The 19,694-nt window shown below is 37.5% G+C and overlaps 2 protein-coding genes across 5 annotated transcripts in view; both read left to right on the top strand.

Annotated features, from left to right (window-relative positions):
• Positions 1-859: 859 nt before the first annotated feature.
• MLF1 (myeloid leukemia factor 1) lies at positions 860-19,350 on the top strand. 4 transcript variants are annotated; one of them, XM_085304057.1, is made up of 8 exons: positions 860-977; positions 6,397-6,559; positions 10,110-10,154; positions 12,788-12,874; positions 13,899-14,027; positions 15,105-15,264; positions 15,880-16,012; positions 17,176-19,350. In XM_085304057.1, exons 1-8 carry the CDS (start codon positions 931-933, stop codon positions 17,285-17,287), a joined length of 876 nt encoding a protein of 291 aa, XP_085160183.1. In that variant the 5' UTR covers positions 860-930; the 3' UTR covers positions 17,288-19,350. The 4 variants fall into 4 exon arrangements, with proteins under 4 accessions (XP_085160183.1, XP_085160182.1, XP_085160185.1 ...); XM_085304056.1 differs by having other exon boundaries at positions 12,785-12,874; XM_085304059.1 differs by lacking the exon at positions 10,110-10,154 and having other exon boundaries at positions 861-977.
• The window catches only part of GFM1 (G elongation factor mitochondrial 1), a 30,982-nt gene continuing 30,052 nt past the window's right edge, over positions 18,765-19,694 (top strand). The window contains exon 1 of the mRNA XM_085304079.1: positions 18,765-18,851. Within this exon, the coding sequence (XP_085160205.1) occupies positions 18,765-18,851 (87 nt within the window). The remainder of the gene's footprint in view (positions 18,852-19,694) is intronic.

Genomic DNA, 19,694 nt, shown 5'->3' with positions numbered 1-19,694 from the left:
CAGAGTATCACTTTTTTTCTCCCCTGTGGCAAACGCTCTCTACCGAAGACTGCTGCTCAGACAAATGTCTGGTTTCCAAATACCCTGGAAACAGGGGCACAGCGCGCCACAARGAACACAGTGACTTTATTTTACTGCCACCTAGTGGGAAGAAATAAAATTATTTCCTGAGATCACTTATAACCACAGCACCCATTTCCTCGGTGCCCCCCTCCAGCTCACCCATAACCCTGCCAGAAAGCCGGGTCAACCTGCCGCAAGAAGTGCTGCCACAAAACCTTCATCCACTACTCGTTTTAACACCTGAAAACATTGTATACATGTATATATGCACACTGTCCATACGTGTGCGGGCCAATGATACCGTAATATTGAAAGCAGAGGGGCTGGTTCCTCACAGACTGCCGACGGCGCTTCGGTTTCGACACCTCAGTGCCCTGTGCGGGTAAAAACGGAAGGGCAGCCATTTTCAAACATCTGATACTCTGCATTTGTACCCGTGACGGATCGGTAACCAGGGAGATCGCAGCTGTCTTTTAAAATGTACCTGCGTCTGCATACAAGGAATGTGAGCGGCAACCTCGCAGCGAATAGGACCGAAATCCTGGCGGCSTCGGCCGGTAACGAGCGGGGCGGAAGGGACCGAGGGGACCGAGGGKCTCGACGCCACCGCCGCCGCCGCCGCCAGAACCTTCTGGAGCCTGCTCGCGCCGCGGCGTCGGTTGCCACGGCAACCGCGGCACCTCCTCGGCCCGCCCCCGCGTGTGTCGTCACGCCCCGCGGCGGCCAGTGGCTGCGCCGGAGCGGCGTCACGTGGGGGGAGAGGGGCGGGCGGGAGTGGGAGCGGCGCGCGGGGCTGGTGGGGCGGCGCGTCCCCACAGCGCGCGCGCGAGCGACACCGGCGGGTGAGGAGCCGCCGCCGCCATCATCATGTTCGGGGGCCTGGGGCGCTGCTTCGAGGAGGATCCGTTCTTCCGGTGAGGGGTCCCGGGCGGCGCTGGGGGGGGCTGCGGGGGGTCCGCCGGGACGGGACAGGACCGGACCGGACCTGCCCGGGCTGGGGGGCGGCTTCGCCTAGTGGAGTTCGCCGTTGAGGCTCCCCCGTGCTGCCCCGAGGGACGCGTAGCTCTGGGGACGGGGGCAAAACGGTGTCTCTCACAGCCGCGCTAGCCTGCTTGCGTGAAGCAAGGGAGCGCGCTGGGCACCAAATTGATGCCAGTGATCTTCGATGACAAAGTTTTGCCTTTTACTCCCTTACTTGTTCGGTAATACTTTTGATTTTTTCCTGTCTCGTATTGCAGTGAAGAGCACTGTACTAATTTCACAGTGATACGTGCTGCGAAGAAACCGTCATCTCCATAGGTTTGAGTTTCTTGATTCTTCTGTTGGGTTCTTTTTTTCAGCTCCTTAATTAAAGGCTGCACTCTAGATGAGCTAGCTTTTGTGGATTTATTTTTTTTTCCAGAAGACTGTTTCTGAGCTCCTGCTGTGGATGCCTATGATAAACACAGCACTCGGTGTTCTTGCATTAAAACTTTGCAAGTGTCTGTGTGTGAGATCATGTGTAGTACTTAAGGCAAGCTGTTTTTTTTCTGTTTTTTTTTTCCTGGAACTTATTTCCAGAAAATCTTGATACTTCAGTTGAGCAGAAGGGCTTCTTATTTCTATACCAAAGGTGCAGTGGTGGTGCTTTGGTTAGAGTGTGTCTGCATATTCAGACTACAGAATTAGTTTAATTACTGTGGGAATCCCTGTTTGCTTTTGGAAGGTAGATTTAGATAATGTGTCAGACAGGTGYTCCACTGGAGTGTTGGGAAAGCCCCCAAAGTTATGCTGTGTGATTTGACCACAAATTTACATCTCCTGTCATAAACGGTAAATTGCAGCAGGTAAGAATGGGATCTGAGAACTCAGAGGAGCCTAGTGATTTTATATATATATATATATATATATATATATATGTGTGTGTGTGTGTGTGTATATATATAAAAGGATGTGGCAGTTATTACATGGGGCTTAATTACAAGCTAAGGATAACACCAGTGGGTGAACAAGGAAGGATAATGCATCAGTGCTTGTGATGTGGGTTTGTTGACTATATATCTCCTAGTTACAGGATATTCTAGCTGAGATTGTGTTTGCACCTCCTGAAGCAGAATCTACTCCTCTGTTGCAGAAACACGTTCTTAGCAGTGGGATAGCTTTGAAAGCTGTTCAAAATTTAATTAGTACGTTTGATTGCTAGGAATATGCATGCTGTTTCAGCAACTCATCAGCGATACCCAGGAAAAACTGCAGAAAACTTTGCTGTATTTCCTCACATGAAGTCAAATGAAAATAAAAATGCAAATTGTCTATAGAAACTTGCATGTTCAAGATACGATTTCATGACCCTCTAAATTATCCGTTGCTTTCCTGTTACTTGTTAAATTTTAGTGTAGCCATTGATACAGTTTAAAATTGGAGAGAAAGAGATTACAGCAGATGGAGGGGGAGTGTGTGTATGTGTTCAACCCTGGGTGAAACAGGAGGGGGGCTGAGGTTTGTCTCTTGGCACTGTCCTTGCATATTTGTTTTATGTATAGTTAAAGAAATGAGCTTACTACTTCAGATAAGAAGATTAGCTTCCAAAATAGCGTAATAATAGGCTTCTGTTGCCTCACAAGGAGAGATTTTGACTGCTGGCCTGGAAATAGGGCCTGGGTTAAAAGAAATGTCTCCATCTCTGAGCAGCTGTCCGGGGGAAGCACTAGTCAGTCAGCCAGCATACTTCCAAGGCCCAGCTGAGTTTCCCCCTAATAGCTTAGACAGGTGCTGAAGTTGAGTCTCCTCTGCCAAGTGCAGTTGTCCTATGTTTTTGATTTACCACTACACAGCTTTTGTTTTATTGCTCCAGGTGTTATGTTCAATGTGATTCTGCAACTTCAAACTTGCATGTATGTGTTTTTTAATTTGGAAGTTAAATAGTATGAAGTACAGTTTGGAAATCATAAACTGTATTTATTCAAAGATACTACTTTTCAATTGAATGGGAACATGCAATGAAGTAAGGAGTAGCAATCATATTTTATTACTCTACTCTGATGCTGTAATTGGTTTCAGCTGGAACATAGAGCCTTAAATCTTGGAAGCTGAACCCGAGTCATGCACAGAACTAACTCAACAGTTGAGGTGCATCTCAGTGAAGCTCCTTACTATATGTGTTAGCATCTGCCTTTTCATTTTTAATGTCATCCTTTCTGTATAGATGTATTTGTTTTAAAACTCAACAGTCTTGGAGGCTGAATCTTTGGTTCCTTCTATTGATCCCTTCAAACACATGAATGTTAAGTGAAAGTCAATTTAACTAAATGTTAGACAAAAGTGCAGGTTTTAATACTGCAAAATAACAGAACAACAAATGTAGAAATAATTGATGTTTCCATTCAGACCTTAACTTTGGAAATAATTTGTGGTAATTAATATGTTAAGGGCACTAAATCAATGCGCAAAACACTTAAAACATTCTTTCTTTTTCTCAATCATTTTGTGATATAGTAGTGCCAAATATGTAGAAGTCACGTGTCAGTCTCTTCTAAAAATATCTTTATTCACCCTAAAGAAGGTGAATTCAGATGTGATCAGTAATAATTAAGCTAGGATACTCTCTATCTGTTGCTGCCCTATAAAATCCATGGCTTGAAGGACTTCAGATCTCACATCCTATATCAGGATATTTTTTTATATATATATATATAAAAATGAGAGTGACATATTCTTAACTTCTCTAATTATGCTTTGTTTCAGTCATCAGAGACATCAAGATGGCAGGTTTAACGCCTTTGGCTCCTTATTTTCAAAACAGATGCTCTGTTGACTTTCCGTTGTTGTTTTTGCCTTACTCTAGAACATACAGAAATTGTAGTATTTCTTTGGAGGCTTGGCAATATTAGTACTGTTTTACACGTGACTCCCTAAGATGTCTTTAAACTTGACATGTTTTAGGGGATTGGGGGAATTTACTTCTGTTCCTGAACTGTCTCTCCATGGCAGGTATCTTACTTCCCTGTCTCTGACGGTAAGAGGCCATATTTCTAAATTGTTTCATGGCCCTTCCATAGAAAACAAAACTGACAGTTTTAGGTGCAGCTATGAGTATATTAGATGGTTGTAATGAAAGATGAATGCCAACAGAAGTTGCTAGAGAAATAAGGCAAAAAAGAAAAATTCAGAAAATGTCCACTTTATTTATTCTCTGATTGTCTTCATCCATAGGTAATGGGTTAAACATTTTACGAAGCTACAGTAGGTTGTGTATATATATTTTAAAAACAAGTTCAGAGTTAGGATATGTTTTGTTCTTCTTCAAAAAATTCCGCTTCCAAATTACTTAAAGTTAATTTATGTCAGGTGAGATGTATCACAGCATGTTATGCAGGCTAAATTCAGCCAGTCATCTTCATTTAAACAAAATCTGAATTGTTGTTTTGCTCATGGCATGTTATAGATTATTTTGAACTGGAAGGGACCGTGAAAAGTTTTGTTATGCCTGAATAACTGATGGAACACCATTTATTTTTTATTTGTCTTGATATCTAAACTTATCTGAAGTTTGTGGTGTCAGAAGAGATTTTATGGAAATAGTGGCCCTTACTAGTGCTTCTGTGCTTTCCTGATCTTCACGTGTGCAGTAATTTTGCATCTGTTCTTCATCCTGTGAAAAACAAGGGGACACTTGCTATCTATGAGTTGCTTATCAYGTTTGGATTGAAGTTAAAGCTAGCAGTCATGTGAATAGGGTAGATAGTCTGCTCATGACAGTGGAAAAAAATGCTTCTAAGCTGTAATGGGCTGTCTGTATTGGAGTGACTTAAGTATGTGCGTGGTTTAAAGGGATGTTGTTGGGTTAAAGATCTCATTTGAGAATTAATCTGGTGTTACAAATGTAACCTTATTTTTGTTAGTGTATCTCATTGACTTTTTTCATTTAAGTAAAGCAAAATGCAATTTGGGGCACAAGAAGAGACGATACAAGGAAAAAAGATCAGAGTGGGCACATGGTATGGAAACTAGTTTCTGTAGGACTAGAGATGGGGGTGGGGAGGGGAGGAGAGGCAGAGAATCAGGAAAGCTATTCAGGAGATGATTGTGTATTGGGGAAGTTAGAGGAGCAACCTGAAGCTTTTCTTACTTGCATGGAGGCATAAGTTTTATCATGGGAAAGGTTGCAGTGGTCTGGAAGAATGAGGGCATGAGGTGTCTGGGGGAATGACAGGAAATAGTAGAAAGGAAGATGAGGTGCTAATARAACTGAGTACATACCTAGGAAATTACCTTTCTAAAGTGGTTTTCAGTGGAGTAGCAAAAGCAAAAATTTAAAAGGGAGACAAAGAGAGGAAATCAAGCATTTTTTTTGTATGAGGTAATACTTTGTAGCYTTCCATGGACCATAGGCAACAGTGCTGAATGTCCAATGTTGTCAGAAGCACAGGATATATTACTCCTCTTCTGGCTTCAATTTGAACTCTTATTTCTTTGCCAAAATAGAGAATGCAGAGAAGTAATTTAAGTAATAATGGAGAGCAATGTTGGCAATGTTTTGCGTGCAAGCGAAGCTTATGAGTTACTGGTGGAGTTCTACAGCTATTTGGAGACAAAGGTTGAGTGTTTAGAAGGAAGAGAGAAAAGATGAAAGCTAACAAGGAAGGCAAGAAAAATGGTAAGAATTTCTCTTCCTAAGCAGACAAGAGGGATACAGGAACATAATTGGGAAGGTGGAAGAAACGGAAAGTGAAGATGCAATAGTAGGTCATAAAATAAAGGAGAGAAAGCTGGCTTGAATTTAGTGGATGCAGTAAGTTTTCAAGTATGTGGGCTGAGGAGGATGACAAGTAGGGTGGAAGCACCTAGGAAAAGAGGTTGTGAAAGCCTCTAGCAAGACAGGATAAGTTCAGTGAGTAGTCCCCTACTAAACTCTGCAGGGCAAAGGCACGAGGGGAGAAAAGTGATTCTCTTAAGGCTGCAGGTAAAATATAGGTCAGGATTATAGTTCCTAGCAGATTGGGAATGTGTGGACTGGAGTGAAAAATAGCTTTGAAGGTTGGAAAGCTTCACAAAAGATGAGAGAAGAGGAAAAATAAATCGGAGCACCAAAGAGGATGATAGTGTAAAGAGCGAAGGTGAGAAGACGAGAACTAAAATGGCCAACTAACGGGAGAGAAGGGAAGAAAAGTTAAAGAGGTGAAAATCATTCAGGGTAAAAATGACTTCCTAATTGGGTTCTATTAAAATAAAGAATGTGAATAGAGAGTCATATGGAATGATACAAAATAATTTAAAACTGTTTTTTTTTATAACTATTTTATATAACTTGGAATAATGTACACTAACATTCTATGTGGAATGTCCCTTTTCCAGTGATCCTTTTGCCGCGCATCATGAGTATATGCGGCAGATGATGAGAAGTTTTTCCGATCCTTTTGGACGAGATCCTTTTCTTAGCATAACAGATGGTAGGGAGAGAACGGTAGATCGAAGAAYGCACCATGATTCTCAAGTTGCTCTGAGAGGAAGTCGCAGAGTAAGTTTTCTTTTGTTTTTTTCTTAATCTCTAGGATTGTTAAATGGAGCTTATATTTCCTGGTAGTATATTTGGCTTCACATTTGTATTTTGATTAAACTTAGTCCAGTGAAAAACTGGCCTGCCACCTTAGTCAGATTATTTCTGTCACTCAGAATAAAAGGTGAATAATACCTCTGTTTAAGCATTTATTGTATTATTCTAACAGAAATGTTTGTCACAGTAAATCTGAGTGCTAGTAAATATTTCTATTTATTGAATGTTTATTTTAATAAGTACTGTGTACTAAATGTTTCTATTGCAGATAGGCATTAAAAATGCCCAAAGAGCCTTCTCTGAATATTTACTTCCTTTTTATGCTAGCTGTACTTAAAGTGCCTTAGTATATATTTATGCCTTCACTCTGCACTTTAATATCTTATCTAGTTACTTGATTATGTTAAAATATATGATTACTTAAGCTATTATCTATAATGAGTTTACAAACATTGCCAACTAATTTTAAGCACTTGTAAATCTATCTTTTGTTGATTTGCAACATCATAAACTGTTAAAGTTGGAAGAGTCTTAGGTAACAGGTATAGTTTACCAGAATGTGTAGAGCTCTGCAAATTATAATGAGAGAATCTGTAGAAAAAGACATGGTTTCCATAGTTTGCTTTTCATGGTTCTATTTGACTTTGCATTCTCTCCTTGTTTGGGAGTGAGGGTAGTTACTTTATGTTGGTTTATAGTTTGGGTTTAAATTTCCATAATTAATTGTTAGGAGATAGAATAAGGTACTGGTGAATAACACTAAATTCCCACTCTCATGTAAACACCAAGCCTGTGTTTTAGCCAGCTAGATGGTATCTTTACAGATAATGTTAAACTCTCAATTTATTTTGTGTAAAGGCTTCACATTCTGTATTTTTTCCAATTCTTAATATATTTGCTGTAGATAACTGGCTGTAAGAATTCAAGAAGATCACTTGATCATTGATATGAAGCCTAATATTCCTGTAAACAGTCACCTACAGCTGAGAAGGAAGTTGGCACCAGTTTGTTTTACAGAAAGTACTTTTTAAACTGTCTGGTCATGCAATGACAATTATAGCCTGTGTTCCTCTAGCTAAATCCTACCTAATTCAGAAAGGATGTACATTTGAAATTGTTTGAATTTTGTGTCTCTACCCCTCTTCTCTGCCTTCACCCATCCACTAAATGCTTTGCATTTGAACCATCTTTTACTTTGTTTTTTAAAGTCGGATGTCACTTACTACTGTTTAAGTTCCCGGACAGAGGTTGTGGAACTTAGCCAAATTTTGTTGTTGTTATTCAAACTTAGATATTTAGAACTTAATAAGCATAGCTGAAACAGACTGTCACCTACAGGTCAAAAGGGTAACTGTCAGATTCTTTCCTCTGTGCTCATGCATTGCCAGTTAGTTTCAAATATAGATGTTGTTGGATCTAATTAAGGCATAATCTTTCCTCTGTTGGAGCAGATTCTTATGTATCTTCAGCAGATACATAAAAATGGATCAGACTTTTTTTTTTTTTTTTAGAAGAACTTGTCAAAATATTGTAAAATATTACACTAAGTTTTGATAATGAGAGATAAAGATGATGCATGGAAAACTTTATCTGTGCTTATATAAAGGAGTTAAAGGTGCAAGAGCACTGTGTTGTTTTGGTGAGTACAAAGGAATTCCACACCTCCTAAAATCTTTTCAGTGTCTTTTAAAATTCTTCACCTTTTACCTAAGAGTTGTCAGAAGAAAACTCAGTACTGATTATTTGAGCATTATCATAGTCCTGAATTCTTTGCTGTTTTTCTTCCAGAAATGATGTAAGCAAACTTGATATCCATATTTTCCTACATAAAAATCTAATTATATCTTTATTACTGTGTGCGATATACTTTAACAATACTCATATGATTAACCTATTGTAATTCAATATTTAAGCAAATTACAGCATACCTAAACTGCTTTACAAGTGACAATTTATTGTTACAAACCAATATGTACAGATGGGTTTGAGAAATTAAAACTTTTGGAAGTTGAAATGGAATATTCAAATAGATCTTCAGTGTCGATTTTCAGTCTTTAGGGGAAGTGGAGGAGGAAAGGACAGGAGTATGAGAAGTAATAGGATAAAACATCTTCAGAGATACTGTCATTCAGTGTGTACCTATGACTTCTGTGACAAACAGTCTGACTTCACTTTTATGTTCACTTTTATTCAATGTGTCTGAAAACGTCTTACTGCAGTTTTGAACTTTTTCAGAACTTAATGTCCGATTATTTTCTAGCCCTGAGAGAGGTTCCTTCTGTTAATATAAAAATGTTAACTCTTACTATACTTCTGGAAACCATGTTAGAACTTAAACAGAAGCTTGGTCAATAGGACATCTGATTGTTGTATACAATAGGCAAATATTTAAGAGTTTTCACTATCTTCTAAAAGAGAGTACCTAAACTTTACTGTGACTAATAACTTTAAATCGTTATTTCCTAGGATGTACTTTTGTACCTGATTATAGCTTTTTCTGTCACCACGTTAGACAGAGCTGCAATCTGAAAGAATTCATAAAGATACTCTACAATCAAACAATATCTTACTTTTGCACTTGCAGTCTTTTTATAAAGAGTTTGGTACTTCTGCCTAATCAGCCTGTCTTTAGATAGGCTTTTATATAACTCTTCCATCTTAGTTTCCTGGAAACATCAATTTGCTTTCTAGCATTTCATTGCCCTGTCATACAGGGATATTCAATATGTGTTGCTCAAACAGGAACTCTATTTGTTGGTGTTTATAGCTACATCTATTTATACATCTGCAGAAGAATATAATTTGCTCATGGGGGATTTATTAGTCTTAGAATGGTTCTGTATATGATGATAGATTTACTTAGAACTTCTTTGCGATGACCTTTAAAACTGCTGACAAGTCAGACTTCATTTTGTTTATTGCAAGAAGATCTATGGATATTTTACAGAAATATGTTATATTTTATTGCTAAGTTTACACTGATGTATTCTAATACGTAAAGAGTGCTTGTGAGCAGAAAAGTTGTGTCCCTTATTTTTCTTCTTTAGCTCTAAAATTTGTCAGCCTTTTGAAATTGTTACACAAACCTAAGGGGAATACTAATTTGTTGATCTTAATCAGCTTTCAGTGGTGGGGTTTTATTGTGTGAATTGAATCAAGTGTGTTCAGAGAAGTATGTAACATCTTAAGTACTGTGCTTTATTTTAATTTCAATATAAAGGTTGCTGTGGTATGCATATGGTTCTCAGCTTTTAGCTTTAAGTGCTTCTAGTATATACTTATGAATATGACTTATTAAATGTGGTGACAGTTACTGCTTTCTAGTTTTAAATAAACTGCTGTATATTATATGGTCATAGCACACAATAAATTACTAAGGTCCCCTTGAGTAAGTGTCTGTATTTGATCAGAAATATTTAATATCACCTGCTGTATGTGAAAATGTACTAGATACTTCTGCTGTGCCTCACAATAGGTACAATAACTAAAAAGCTGGTTAATTTTCTTTTTCCAGGCAGTAAGCTGTTCCATCATGCCCTTTGCAGGCTTTGGTAGAATGGTTAGTATCCCAGGAGAAATAATCTGTGTAGCTCTTGCTAGTACATGCGTACTGTTTGCATAACTAAAGCATGGATAAAGGCTAGTGTTGCGTGCCTACAAACTGCTCTGGTTGGTGTTTAGATATATTGAACAGCATAATTTTAGAATGCTTGTTTCTTATTTAATGGAAATGGCATGGTAGACTAAACATTCTGATACCGAGTTTGAAAAAGTTGCTATTTAGCAGCTTGCTTTTCCCCTCTGTGGTATGTCTGTTCGTCCTTGATCTCAGGACTGAGTCCTAGTGAATGAAATAGTAGCGTGTTCAAGGATTGAGTGCAGCTGTAAAGCAGATACCTCTGACCTGCAGCGTGTTGGTGATATCCAACAGAACATAGGTACAGTGTCCAGATGTCTAAGAGCAGAAGGCAGTCTTCTGGAGTAACTGATGCTTGCAATGATCTGATTCACTAGAGTATCTATAACAACTGCTTAAAGGTTTCAGTAGGCCTAAAAAGTTTCAAATGTCTTGCTACTCAGGAAATGTAATTGAAGATTTTATATATATGGATTTTACTTAGCTTTGTGCCTAAACTGCAGGCTTTCCTTTTACTCTCTTAAATATATAGCAGATTTAAATTAATTTAAATCTGATTATTTACATTTTCAGTAGTTTGAGGAACATGGCAGTTTGTGTTACTGGAATTAGCAGTGCCTAGAAGCTTTAACAGCAAGTGGCATTAAGAATGTCAGCAATCAAAAAGCCCAGCAGGGTTTGGGTTGGTCCTGAGGGAAGTTCCTAGTACTAGGGGAAAGGCATGGTGAAACCAGCATCACCTGCTGTACTAGTGAAGGAGAGGTTTTTTTTTTCTTTTTTTTTTCCTCTCCTATAGCAGCTTTCATCATTAGAGTTGATGTATGCTAGCATCTACAGACCCTGCTAATAAAGCTCTGTGTATGTTTGTACACTAGTGGATCTTCTACTTTCATGTAGAAATTAATGTTTTGTTGGATACATATACAGCATCAAATAATTAAACTGCTATTAGAATCCAAAGTTGTGGTTCTCTGATTCATTATATCATTTGTATGTTATTTGAGTGATGTACATCAGTGTTTTTTTTTTTTTTTTTTGCAAAGGGACAGCTGATTTCTTCTGAGGTGCACCTACCTTATGATTCTGAGAATGACGTTCTCTGAAGGTCACTGAACTGAGGCCTGTCTATAGTATTATAAAAACTTATATCAGGCAAGGGATTTGCCCTGTGTGTAAGTTTAAAAATCAGCCTCAGCCTTGGAGCTGAGATTGATTCTTTCCAGTTTAATGGTGAAACTGTGCAAATTACATGCCCAGTGTTTTAAAATCCATTTGATGGAGCAGGATGGTCTTCAAACCCTTACTTTTTTTTTTTTTTTTTTTTAATCAGAAGAAGACATGTCCTGGTTTTACTGCGATCTGAGCAGCAACCTATTAGCTCATGTGCCATTCTGTCTTCCATGTCATCTCAAAACAATAGCTAAGCCAGTAAGAAAAACTCGCTTTATGTATTGGTTTGGCTGTTGTTCCTCTTTCACAGAGACATTCCCTCCTCTGATTAAAAAGAGGGATTGTGTTATGGTGAGAGTATTAAGATAGTTTGATCATTCAACTTGTGTGTGATTCAGAGGATCAAAATGAGGAAGTGATGCTCATACTTAATGGGAGGATTAAGGCACATGAGAAGTATCTAAGTGCAAATCCCAAAGTACATGTCATGAATAACCAGGGGTTTTTCTATAGCTTTGCGTAACCATGTTGTAACTTGCATGTTCCTTGCTATAGATGTCGTTTTGTTTTTGTATGTTGGTAGGACAGGTGAATTCATTTTATATTCTCTTCCTTTACAGTTTAATGGCTTCSTTTGTTAAAGTCACGATTCATTTACTTAAGTCTCTAACTAAATTCCTTTGAGAAGTGCAATGCTGAAATTTTTGTATAGGAAAGCATAAAATGGTGAATTTCAGCTTTATTTAAGAGGTGTGGTTAAAATATACTATTTTTATTTAAATTGTTCCTGAAATATTTCTTTTCTATCTTCATTCTCCACGTGAAACTCGGAGCTATGCCTGACAAGATCCTTTCTGGTAATGAGTTGATAGCAGTGTCTGCAGAACTTCACTGAGCACATCAGATGTCTCTCCTAGAATTTCGTTTTGGTTCTTTCCTGACTGACTGTTTCATGCTTATTATGGCACTCCATGTGCATTAAGGGATTTGCATAATAAAGATGATTTGATCTTCCATAGATCTGTAAGGTGTGGAGGGTCATATGGTACTTTTGACTGTGACAGGAACTGACAAGCTAATTAGGTTAGAGAGTACATGAAAACAGTTCTTGCAGAATGTCCACAATATGTGCTTATTCTGACATTTGAGTAACAAAAGGCTCACACTTCCCTCTCTTTCAACATTTACATCTTAACAGACGGGTTCCCCATGCTTGCTTTCAATTTTTACATTAAAAGTGTGCTTTCTGGCTTGTCTGGTCTGTTTAGTGACTGAAGGCTATGAAAACCGTGTTAATGGTCCAGTTTGCATCAAAACAATGCATGTTTAACAGCTTTAGAAATTAGTCTTCCTAATCTTTGTTTTTGACCTTTGTCTTTCAGCAGGATTCAGATTTTGAGGAACCTTTTTTTGCAATGGACAGAATGATGTCAAATATGAGAAACAGTATGTTAGAGATGCAAAGGAAATTTGTGAGTAATTTTTAAGTTTGTTTTAAAATCATGTTGGAGAATGACGATGGTATAAAATATTACTTAAAGTCTGGCGGGTGGGAAGGAGAGGTTACTGGCTTAGAGCAGACTAATAAAATATGCTGGGTTTTTTTAGTTTGTTTTGGCTTAGAAAATACTGTGATTATAGTGCTCTGTGCTGTCACTGATAGTTTGCTAACAGCAGTATTTTAAATATATGCTTAATTCTCTTGTGTTGGAACCGCTATAAGTTGTCTGGTCTCTAACCGCTGACAGAGCGAACACCCTTAAGTATAGGAGGAGTTTAAAGTGTTACTGGACATCTAAAAAAACAAACCCCCAAACACCTACATGCCACTCTGTACATAACTTTATGAATCTGCATGTTTTGTGAAAATCAGTTCTTTTCCCTCTGGTTTTATTTTCAGTGATGTTTCTTCTACAGTGCTTGAAGATGCAACATCAATATGTGTTGACAGCATTGCTGAATATGTTACTTTATTAATGTGGTCTTGTAAAACGGCTTATTGCCATCATTGCTAAAATCCTATTTCACCTGAACTTTTTACACTCCTTATTAGATGTTGTAACCTAGGAGATCAGTCATGCCATGTACATCTTCATTAGTAAACTAAACTGCGCCAGGACGAAAGTTTGAGCAGTTAATTATTTCTGGTATGCTTTTGATTTGTTGGCAGGTTTCCCGGCATGGTGAGACCTGTGCCCAAACAATGCTGGGATAAGAGTGAGTGCATATCATATGCCAGGCTCTGTTCCCAATAGACTGTATAGGCACATTCCCACTGAACTCGAGAAGAAAGAATTAGGAAGGGGGGAAGGAATAAATGAAGATGAAAGGATTGATTTGTGTGGATATAACTGTCTSTGATACCAGAACTGAGGGTTAGTTTCTCAGGGCCTATTCCTTTCCTTAGTGATAATTTCATTAAGATAGAATGCAAGAAATATAAGTTAAAGTCTGTAGGTAATAAATATTTGTTAAAAATGCAACAATTGCTTGTAGGATGACCTGTCTGTCCGTCCAGATGCACACACATTCAGCTCCTCCTCTGTGATGACATATTCCAAAATAGGGGATGAACCACCAAAAGTTTTCCAAGCTTCAGCTCAGACACGCACAGCTCCGGGAGGTGTAAGTAGTCTTGAGATGCAGCAAAAAGGTGATGTGTAATCATCAGAATCAAAGTTAATCTATACCAGGCCACAGTCGTCTTATCTTTTTACTGGAGACAGTTACTCCTGTAATTTAGAAAAATGTTTTTAAAATACTATTCTATATGAAGTGCTTCTTAAGCTACAGTGCTGTTTTTTCCTTGTAATTTGTATATGTATAAACATACATTTAGATAAACTGTATGCATATTAAAGATTGGAAAATCTTGAGAAGCAGAACAGTTGATTTTCAAGGCAATGTTCAATGTCTTGCTATTTGCTATAATCACTTCTGTGCATTCTAAACAGTCTAAAACATAAGATACCAAAGGCAGTCTACTTACATGCAACATTGCTTCAAATCATACCCTTTACTCAAGTACTTTTAAATGCTTACATAATGCTTCAGAGGACCATGCCATTTCATTGGCTTCTCTGCAGCTGTTGCATCTAATTCTGCTAAGAAATTTGAATTTGAATTTGAACCCTGAAGCAAGGTTCATGAAAGACTATATGCAAGCAGCTAAGGCCATTCAGCATGATTGGCTGAGGGATATGTTCAAGCTCAAGCAGACACTCTGTTATCAAAAAGGTTCTAATAATATACTTATGAACACAGTGATAAGTGGTCGCCAGGGTTTCAAGCCAGTCAACATGACAACCTAGTAATTAGTTGTCCCTTCATGTTAAGGATACTAACAGAAGCTATTACTCATCCTGTTGTCAAGGAGAACTTTGAAGACTTGTCTGCATGTAGTATATTTAGACTAGGCCTTGACAGTTTTTCTTTCCCCTCAACAATTAATATCCCGTATGTACATTCTTTAAGTAACTTTAGTTGTTGTTTCTATTGTTTTTATTTTCTTTCTGTCAAAACATAGGTATTAATTGATCTGTGTTTTGCTGGTCCATTTTCAGCTAATGCAATAAATAAGATGATTGGAAAAGCCTGTAAAAACTATTTTTATTTTAAAAGAAAGCACTAAAAACTTTGGGGAAGAAAAACTGGTGCCTTTTTGTTGTTGTTCAAGAACACTTATTTCCCTCCTTCATACAGGTTAAGGAGACAAGAAGAGCACTTAAAGATTCTGAAAGTGGACTGGAAAAAATGGCTATTGGTCATCATATTCATGATCGTGCCCATGTTATACAAAAATCAAAGAATAAGAAAACTGGTGATGAAGAACTGAACCAAGAGTTTATCAACTTGGATGAAAGTATGTCTTCATATGCACTATTCTAGTTTTACGCTAGTATTTCACATATCAGTTTTGAAGCTCCAGTTTGAGAGACCTTAAAAGACAAGCTTCTGCAGAAAGTGCTAAGTCTGCAGATTAACTTTCTATATGTTCAATTTTCTGATGTAAAGTGGACACCTAAGTTAAAACATCAGTTAAGACTTGACATTGTTGCACTATAATGATGTAATGGATTCCATTTGCTTGTATGGTAACTGCTTGTATTTGGAGATAATTGAAATAATATTTTATGGTTTCAAATGAACTTTTTACGGAATTATTATATTCGTGTGTTTATTTACGTGGCTATACTGCTTATGTCTAGTTATATAAAATGTGTATCAAAACATTTGTATACTTTTGCAAAACAGTTTTTTGGTTTTTTTAATCTTTCAAATTTAAACCTACTAGCCATAGGCTTCTTGGTCATTTTTTATGGAACCCCTAGAAATAATTTTCAGGCCATGGAGAAACATGGACCGTTAAAAAAAAAAAAAAAAAAAAAAAAACTTTCAACAAAATTAACTTTCATTACCTACTTTCTCTTATCTTGCTTGCATTTATTTAAAATAAAATAACTGCAACTTTTCTCAGATGAGGCCCAGACCTTTGATGAAGAGTGGCAAAAGGAGATTATGAAGTTCAAGCCATCTAGAACTACATGCAATATAGAAACTCCAAAATACAGAAGTATTCACCACATACCCAAAGATGATAGATCAAGAAGGTAAAAATAATTTTCTACCAGAAAAAGGGAAGACTATCAATAGAATAAAAGCCAGTTCTGAAGCAATCTGTTTAATTTTATGAAAGGACAGTGTTTACTGGCAATCTGAGAAGAAATATTCTTTGCTTCTGCTTTTTTTTTTGATGATGCTACGCATGATGATGCCATGTTAATATAAGACAGTATTTTGGTAACTAAGCTTTGAAGAAATTCAGTATTTTGACTTTGAAATTTACATTACAAATTAATAAACTAAAATGCTAGAGGTTTTTCTAGATGAGTATGTCAGTGCTTTTAGATCAGCAATATGCAAATACTTTAACTCTCCCTTCCACCCCATCATTAAGATGGGTTAATTGCATTAAGATTAAATCCGTATGGAGGGCAAGGTTAATCTCTTCTCTTGGAAAGAGGCAAAATGGCTGTTGTAGGGGTGTGTTTCTGTCTCCAACTCTCTCTTTTGGCTTAGGTTTCAATAAAGACCTCATATAACCCAAAGATCAGGAAATCTGTGTAGGGGTGAACATTTTGTGTGTAAAAGCAGACACTTCCTGCATGGACTGTTTTCTGTCAAGCTTCAGTTTTTCCCTCCTCATGTTGGCATATTTTCAGTGGAAGTTGTGATGCCTTTATCAGTTTCATGTTTGGTAGGAATGCTGTGAAGGCAAATGCTCTTCTTCYGCAAACTACACAGAGTACTTTCCCTTTGGCACCTCTTCAGTCCTAGAGGTTTACTATAGAGGCTACCTTACCTTCAGTCTCAGTTTTCAAATGGACTGTTTCTGTCTGTTTCTTGTCTGGAAATGATCCAACTCCTTTTATTGTTTTCAGTTAGGCAGCTTGGATACTTCAATATGTTTTTTTTTTTTTTCACCTCTACTGCTACCATTCCCAGCCTGTAAACAGTGCTCTTTGCATTTCTTCTCAAACAATACAAGACCAAGTGTTACTCAAAGGAAAGTAAAAATAGGTTGCTAAATTTTCATACTTTCTATATCATAGTGGTAACATTGTTTTACAACTACAAAACTACCTTTCTTTAGTACAATTAAGAATCTTCCTAAAATAACTAGACCTCCACGTAAGTAGTTAACAAAATGCATACTAAAAATATGTATCACACGATGGTTTTGATTTTTAACTTTTGTTGTTGTTTGTTTCAGAGAGAAAACACTTACAAAAACACCAATTGCAGGTTCCAGAGGACCCAGAGTTTCTTCGGAGAACCTCAGTGTGAAAGGATCACATGTTCCCATCAAAAGCAGCAAAAAATAAATGGTTTGCATGTCCTTTTGGATGGAGTTTCTTCAGAGAAGATAATGGTGCTGTTTGTTTATGTTTGTATAAGTATATGCGTATACATGACCAATCTGTTTTTTGTTTTACTAAGTATTAGTGTGCCTTTCTCCTCTAATCTTTTGACCATTGAATGTTCTTTAAAACTCTAGATTTCTGGTTTAAACCATCTAGTTTCAATAAATTTTTTTAAAAAGTACTTTCCACTGCAAAGCACTTTAATGGGATATCACTAATTCTGTTTAAAAATACATTGCTTTGTCTTGAAAGGGTTTTTTCCCCACAACTGCACTAGTTATCCCCCACTTTTTATCAGGCCTGATAATGAAACTGCTTTTTTCTACACTGTATAACTTGCACAGAAAGTAAGTTCTATTTTGATTTTGTGTGGCTGAAACAATTACTAATTTGGGTTTATCAATACATCAGTTTATCACAAATTCAGTACTATTGCCAGTATGTAATTAGCTTTAARATCGCATTGTAAATTGTTACAGAATCCACAGATACATCATCTTCAACATGAGAAAAAAGTGAAAGGAATACTAAAATGATAGTTAAATACATAAATAAAATTCAGAATTTATCAGCTCTCTTATATCTGTGCACTGTGCTTGCATCTCATGTTCTATACCTAGGCTGTTAATTTTTGATCTCTCATGTATTTTCTTTGGAGGTGACCCGTTACTTCATTCCTGAAGACTCTTCAGAGTAGTTTTCAATTTTTCTGTAGTAATGTGTCCTTCTAAAACTCAACTAAAAYTGCAGCTTAGTTCTTAACCAGAAAAGTAAGTGGGGAGAAATTGGTTCAATAAGCAGTAGTTTGTTAATTAGATAATGAATAATTACTCMATTTTTTCTGCTCTAAAAAACTTTTAAAAAAAGAGAGAAAAAAAGCTTTGTATACAGGAAACCATTTTTCTGTCAGTTAACAGATGTGTTGTATGATATTTTTGCCCTGATTTAGGAGATGCAGAGGAATCTAGTAAATCTTGAATCTTCCTTGATTATTTTTCTCTCCCGTCCCCAACACCTCCTCCCTTACTGTTTGGTTAAAGATTCTGGTGTTGTAGAAGGAAGCAGACTGGTGACTGAGAACAGATAAAGTCTTTGTATTAGAAGTGTTGAAGTTCATACGCCATTTGGTTAACTGGAACAGATCCCAAGTTATAGTATAAATGATTAATTTCTGTAGAATATAACATAGCATTAGCAGTAGAACAAGTATTTCAAAGCTAAAATATTATAGTGTAGCCTTTAAAATACTATTTATGATAAATAAAAAATAAAATATATTTAAATGTTTGTATGAGTAGAAAGGAAAAAGTTCTTTAAATTGCCTCTTTCTGAAATTTCCTAGATTATTTAACTTGACTCTTGCACATTAATAAACATACGCACTTCTGTTGAACTCTACTATAGAAATAAATTGTTTCTCCACGTTTTTAATTGCGTTATGAGAGTGAGTCCTGGTGGCAAGGAGTTTGTTGCTGGAATGTTCTCCCAGAGGGACAGGTTGAAAGCCACCCCTGATCCCTCTGCGGTATTTTCCAGAGGGTGTCTGCCAGAGCCCTTAATCTAAGGGATGTTTTAACTCTACTTGGATAGTAACGAAGTACAGCTGGGGGACTGATCCTTGATTTCATTGAGAACACAAGACGGTGGAGGCAATCTTCAGTTACGTCATGTGAATTTCCCAGTGATAAACAGAAAAGAGCACTTAGGGCATAATGATTTTTTTCAGGTGGTAACTTCAGAAAAGAATCTTTTGAGAGATGGTGCTATTTAACAGAAAATAGTRTTTATCTGACCACTTTTATTTTTGCATGTGCATATTCTGGGAGGAAAAACTATGGCACTCATATGTAATTGGTAAAACAAGTACATCCTGTAATTGTGAAATTATAGCRGAAAGAGACTAATATTCATTACAGGTTAGTTGATTTTGCAAAATCGTGTTATAAAATGTAACGGGAGAGAAATTGCTCTCCGTGGAACCACCTGAAAACTGTAATTCTTTATTAATAAAGAGCTATCTGTTATTGAGGCTCAGTGTTTATCTATAAAATAGCTTGTGCGTTATTTGCTTCGGGCCGCTTGGGAGCGTTGTCGCAGACGGTACCAACAGCGACGCAGTGGGAGCAGGTGCCTCAGCTCCCGGGAGGAAAGCGCGCGTTTACAGCAGTGATAACGCGAAAGGCTGCACGGACCGAGCGGCGCGGATTATTTATTGAAGTGCAGGCACTGGCCGAGAGTTAGAAATAAAGAAGGACGTCTCTAATGTTTCATACGAAATGACTCATTATTTTTTTCCATGCTCAAGATGAGTTTCCTTGTCCGCCCGCGCTCCTGCTCCTGTTCCCCGGCGGGCCGGGCCGGGCCTCCC

This window comes from Rhea americana, unplaced genomic scaffold (assembly GCF_003343005.1).
Source record: "Rhea americana isolate MKP2758 unplaced genomic scaffold, rheAme1 scaffold_202, whole genome shotgun sequence".
Classification (NCBI taxonomy): Eukaryota; Metazoa; Chordata; class Aves; order Rheiformes; family Rheidae; genus Rhea; species Rhea americana.
The sequence above is the reverse complement of the archived record's forward strand: the minus strand, read 5'-3'. Positions and strand labels throughout refer to the sequence as shown.